This window comes from Cynoglossus semilaevis, unplaced genomic scaffold (assembly GCF_000523025.1).
Source record: "Cynoglossus semilaevis isolate Cse_v1.0 unplaced genomic scaffold, Cse_v1.0 scaffold302, whole genome shotgun sequence".
Lineage (NCBI taxonomy): Eukaryota > Metazoa > Chordata > Actinopteri > Pleuronectiformes > Cynoglossidae > Cynoglossus > Cynoglossus semilaevis.
The window spans coordinates 288,739-294,400 of NW_007585121.1; the positions used below are offsets into that span (position 1 = coordinate 288,739).

The window sequence follows — 5,662 nt, forward strand, 5'->3', positions numbered from 1 at the left end:
TTGACATATTTAACACATATAAACATAGTCACATAGTATTATTATTATTAGGTATGATGAAAAAGATTTCTAATTGACTAGGCAGGAAACAACACCTGTTGAAGGATATTTCTTCAGTTGTCAATTAATGACACAACAAATGTAAATTACCTGAACTTTATCGGAGTGTGTGTGTGTGAGGAGTTTTTATTATGTTGCAATAAGAGAGGACTGAGTCAAACTTCCTCTTTCTGTTGCATTCAGGAAGTGGCTGTGTTCAACCCCCGGCTGCAGCCACTTAACGTTCTTATCTCTGTCTCAGGCCCTGAGGGTAGGCTCAGTTAGACCATCACAAACCAAAGTGTAATTTGTTCATTCCATTTACCACTTTTAGAGGTTTCCTGTCCGAGGTGGTTGTCTGGTTCTGGCTGCAGAGTAAACACCTGTGCGTTGCACAGGTTTGGGTCATGTGTTCAGTGTTCCTCCTTTTAGTTTATACATTCTGTGATGGCTGTGCAGAAAGTGTTTTTTGTTTTTTTGGCCACACCTTTTGTGTTCAGATCCTCTTTACTGTCATGTATGACCTTTGATATTTGTTGAAGTGAAAAAATGAGATTGCGTATGTGTACTAAAATTATATTTAGTTTCCACTGGTAAATCATACAATTTAAAGAGATGCATAGAGACAAATAAAAGTATCTGTTATTTAATTTAAAAAAAATGTTGTTTTTAAAATCTACTCTAAACTATAATTTCCTTCGCTCCAAACATTTATTCCAAATATATGCACAAAATGTATTTTAACACAATCATTCAAGTGCTGTTCTTTTTCCAGGTCTCCCTGACATTATGCAGGACTATGAGAGGCACGCAGTCAACACGGCAAAAGTCTGTTTGTGCATATGCTGCAACTACTGCTGGCAAAAACTGTAAATAATAAGCTACACTGTACAAACTTAATGCTAATTATTATTATTATTTTATAACATAAATGTATATACTGTATGCATGAAGATGACGATCCTGCCTTACGGTTTTATGGTTATGAGCAGACGTTTCTGTACGCTTCATGGTTGAATCTCGTATTGCCCCTCGGTGGCGATAAAGAAGTCATTAAGAAGGTTCTGCAGGAAGTCAAAGGTGGGTCGTTCCTCAGGCTTTTGTTTCCAACACATCATCATGAGATCATAAAGTTCCTGGGGACATCCATCTGGACACGGCATCCTGTAGGATTTGTCCAGATTCCTGATCACCTCAGTGTTGCTCATCCCTTATTAGGAACAAACGGGAGCGGTCAGTGACAAATCCTTGGATATACAGTATACTCTACTGTAGTAGCATCAGGTATAGGAGTGTACTCTGATAGCCTGATACTGTTCATACCTGGGTATGGTATTCTTCCATAGGTTACTATTTCTGTCAGCAGAATACCAAAAGACCAGACATCTGACTTGATGCTGAATGTGCCAAAATTGATGGCCTCTGGAGCCGTCCACTTGATGGGGAACTTGGCGCCTTTTTGTGGGATAATCAGTGACAAGTGAAGGTGTCAAATACAATAATTTACAATTTGTGCTTTGTGTTTTTACTACTAAATACTGCAGTACTACTACATAAAATCCATCTCTCTTTACTATCTTCAGTAGGAAAACATTAGTCGGGCCAAATTTTTCAAACCTAGAACATAAGCTGGGCAAGTTCAGTTTGGATGAATGTCAATTTTAATGTATTATAAATTGCTAATTGTGTTTTGGAGCCTGAGGTTTGAATTGTCATTCACTTCATGCACAGTTAACACGTATAGTAAACTGCTAACACTTCCACACACAGGTGATGGATTGTAGTTTGCATGTTGCTAGGCTGTAGCACAATGTTATGTTTATGGTCTGCTGGTTTACTGTAAGATGTTCTCATTACATTCCTGTTGAGATATTTGTTGATGTTTGTGAAATGACTGGGCCACTCTGAGGTTGTATCTGGACCACATGTGAACCGTGGGCCACTATTTGATTAGTAACAGTCTAAAACTGTGACATTTAATGTTAGGGTCTGCGTACCTTCCTGAGCTGTGTACTCTGACTCGATGATGCGGGCCAGGCCAAAGTCTGCTATCTTACAGTGCAGGGTCTCATTGACCAGGATGTTGGCTGCACGCAGGTCCCGGTGGATGTAGTTCTTCTTCTCTATAAACGCCATGCCTTCAGCTATCTGATGTACAAAGAAGTTGTTTGAAGTTTTTGTTAATCATGATTCAAACTGTTGTCAGTGGAAGATCACATAGTCGTAGTCTAAACATAAGAATACTTTATATATATTTTCAAGCATATTAACAAAGTCCTAGAGTTCTTAGAGTTTAAAAAATCAAGAATTTAATTTAAAAAGAAATATATTTAAATCTAAATGTCTTTCACCTGTGCAGACATGTCTATCAGTTTGTTGAGCTGCAGCCTTTTGCCGTCATCTGTTTTGAGGAAGTCAAGAAGACACCCTGCAATTGAGGAAAAAGAAATAGCAGTTAAAAACACACGACTCTTTGGTCAGTTATTGGTCTTATTATGATTCAAACACATTTGTGGCCGTTCTTGGTTTTTCTCAAACATGTAGAAACTCTCATTCTGTCCGTACCGTTGATCATAAACTCTGTGACGATGAGAATGGGCTCCTTGGTGACCACAGCGTGCAGGCGCACCAGTCGTTCATGCTGCAGCTGCTTCATGAGGTTGGCCTCCTGGAGAAAGGCCTCGGGTTCCATCGTGCCTTCTTTCAAGGTCTTGATCGCAACCTTCTGCTTGTTCTTGTAGAAGCCTACACACACGGTTGAACAGTTAATTGGAGGTACGACTCTGTGGGTTTTTTTGTGCTGTGAGTCTCTGTCAGTATCTTACCCATCCACACTTCTCCAAACTGACCAGCTCCGAGTTTCCTTTCCATCCTTAACGTGTGCCTGGGAATCTCCCACTCGTCTTGTGCCCAGGGCAGCTGAGGGGCCTTGACCTTACAGGGGGCGTACAGTTTCCGACACAGACCATCTGGGGTGCCTGCGCTCAAATGATTTTGATGATGTCACTCTGTGGTTTTTATGCTTCTCACACACATGAACAGTCTCAACGGTTGAATTGGTGATGCATGTTATTTTCCCCGGAACTAAATCCAAGTGCTTTAGTTACATGACGCATATTTTGTGTGTTACTTACGGCTGTAATATATAACCAGTTCCTGTAAGCTGGGGAACGGGGTGGAAGGAGCGATGTAGTAGCCACCTTTGTCCATGCACCGGATCTTGTAGTGTTTTACCACATCTCCTTGTTCAGGAGTGTGATCTCTAACTGATAGAGAGTAAGAACCTGGAGAGGGAAAAATACACATGGGAGTAACAAATAGACTTTAACTTATTGACATGGTTGTGTGGAAGCGTTTGACTGGCTTTCAGACTCACCTTTGACGGTCTCACTCTCTCTCACCACAAACGAGCCTGGTTTATTTCCAGGAGCCAAAAGTAGACGTTCAGTTTCTTTCCGACTCAAGTCTTTAAAGAACCACCTACAGAGAAAAAGATAAATATTTAGATTTCCTTATTGGCCAGTTTACACATTTTCATTATTTTTAGTCTAAATTTTACAAATATTTTTTTAATTTTAATAATTTTCATGCATGATCAAAATCACCTTCTCAGGACTGGAGCTGAGCTGAGATTTTTATTTTTTATTTTTTTTTAGATTTTTATTTTTTCTTTATTTTTTTAAGTTCAAAATACAGTAATAAATACAAATAATTAAGTTCATAATACAGTTTCATTTTGTATTTTTGCTTAATCATAATACAGTTTCATTTTGTATTTTTTTTAACACCAATTCAAAAAATAATGCATTTTGTTTTTACATTTTATTAAGTTGAATGCTGTAGCTGATATGTGCAGTATCTGTATTACTGTACTTACTTCTCCACCTCCAGAGTATCTGCCCGGGCGATATAGTTACATGGCACCAAGCCTTCTTCTCCTGTTACCAGGGATTTTGCCAGCCACCATTCTCCATTCCTTTTCACACAATAAAACAAAAAATGTGCAGTTTCTTTCCTGATAATGTCCAGGTGAACTTAGCAGACGGTGTTACTAGTGATGGGAATTTTGAAAAGTATGGTACTTACTCTTTCAGAATCTTCAGTCTGTCTCCCTTTTTGAAGGACAGAGTGCTGTCACTGTTGTCTTTAAAGTCGTGCTGTGCCACGAACACAGCGTTACCTGAGGTCCAGTGGAGCAGAGAGTGAAAATTGGTAAATAGATTATAATGAGTGATTTTCTTTACCGTACAAACTTAAATTTCTATATGCAGGTTACAGTAGACTTTGAAAAAATAAAATAAAATAAAGCCTGTTTTTCCCCCCACAAAGGGACTTTCTGTGCTGTCCCCAATGTCAATTATCTCCACTTAACACAAAACTTATCTTTCTCTCAGAGGACATGAGAGGAAACGAGCAGAGATAACGATCTCTCTCCTCTTACAGCTATGATAAAGTATGGTACACATGAACAAAAAAAGGTTTTCTGGTGAAAAGTTATTTCATTACCATTATCCACGTTCTTGTTTCCACCTTGTGCCTAAAAACGCAAAAAGCAGATAACTTAAAACTAGTATAGTTTCCCGAATCACAGAATAATAACTTGATTTAAAAAAAAAAAAAAACATACTCTGTGATTCGCTGTCCAGTGTGTGTTTTTTTCTTTGTGAAACTCTCTGTCATTTGCAAGTTTCTGGCCACTGCAAGCGGTGCCCATCCTGAGGAGATCAGAAGTGAAGATAACTCATCATGTTATAGTACAACATAGCAAATATTACCCAACAATAGGATAGATATACAATGTGAAGTGGTAATGTGAAGAGTTTCTGCTGGGGAAACAGCATGTTGACTTGTATGCATTTTACTGTACCTGACAGACACACAGCTGATTTTAATGACACACTGTCTCGTCTCCACTCCTCCTCCTGCAGATCCTGGCCTTGGAGTTCATGCTCGCTGCTGTGTCCAACACAAATGTCAGTAAATGAAACCTTTCTCTCTGTTTTTTTAAGTTTATTTCGCTTTTTGTTCTCACAGATGCACTCTTAAAGCAAATCTGCCTCTCATTTCAGGAAGTGGGGAGAATGTTATTGACTATAAATGGCATCATTTGCATTTGCCTTTCGTCGCACAGTGTCTCAGTTATGAGAGATAAATAGAGGAAGAAAACGCTGCCCAAAATAACTGATAATGATGCAGATGGAGAGTTCTGATACCAGTCTGTTGGTTTCTGCTTCAGCGTAATACTGTCATGTCTTTTTCCACTCACTTCATAATGTGACGCTGTCGTTGTATTTCACAGAACAGCTTTTATTACAACTTTTAAAGAGACAGAATATTTTTAGATTGTGCTAAATGTTAAAAGATATTTGAACATTTTTGTAAAGATTTATAGTAACTGCCCAACCTAAAGCTTGTGTTTTTGGAGGCAACAGACTGTATTGCCTAGTATAACTATTAGCAAGTTTATAAACGCATGTTTATAGTTAGACATTGCTTGTGATTCTGATCCTTTATTTTTTACTATTAATTGAGGGTTTATTTTACAGTATTGAGAAGCTTTTTAATGATTTATTTTAAAAAGTGTTGCTTTTACTTTTACTTTTGAATGGTTTTACTCAATCGC

At 38.3% G+C, this 5,662-nt stretch overlaps 1 protein-coding gene across 2 annotated transcripts in view; it reads right to left on the reverse strand.

The window, feature by feature from the left end:
* Nucleotides 1–599: 599 nt before the first annotated feature.
* Nucleotides 600–5,662, reverse strand: part of blk (BLK proto-oncogene, Src family tyrosine kinase) — a 5,452-nt gene continuing 389 nt past the window's right edge. The window contains exons 2-14 of one of the 2 annotated variants that reach the window (XM_017030845.2): nucleotides 4,907–4,995; nucleotides 4,667–4,754; nucleotides 4,546–4,576; nucleotides 4,126–4,219; nucleotides 3,917–4,015; nucleotides 3,416–3,519; nucleotides 3,174–3,323; nucleotides 2,865–3,017; nucleotides 2,605–2,784; nucleotides 2,391–2,467; nucleotides 2,037–2,187; nucleotides 1,363–1,494; nucleotides 600–1,249 (exon numbers count right to left, since the gene is read on the reverse strand). In XM_017030845.2, the coding sequence (XP_016886334.1) occupies nucleotides 1,047–1,249; nucleotides 1,363–1,494; nucleotides 2,037–2,187; nucleotides 2,391–2,467; nucleotides 2,605–2,784; nucleotides 2,865–3,017; nucleotides 3,174–3,323; nucleotides 3,416–3,519; nucleotides 3,917–4,015; nucleotides 4,126–4,219; nucleotides 4,546–4,576; nucleotides 4,667–4,753 (1,461 nt within the window). In that variant the 5' untranslated portion in view covers nucleotide 4,754; nucleotides 4,907–4,995 and the 3' untranslated portion in view covers nucleotides 600–1,046. The remainder of the gene's footprint in view (nucleotides 1,250–1,362; nucleotides 1,495–2,036; nucleotides 2,188–2,390; nucleotides 2,468–2,604; nucleotides 2,785–2,864; nucleotides 3,018–3,173; nucleotides 3,324–3,415; nucleotides 3,520–3,916; nucleotides 4,016–4,125; nucleotides 4,220–4,545; nucleotides 4,577–4,666; nucleotides 4,755–4,906; nucleotides 4,996–5,662) is intronic. The other variant, XM_025053732.1, reaches the window with a different exon arrangement.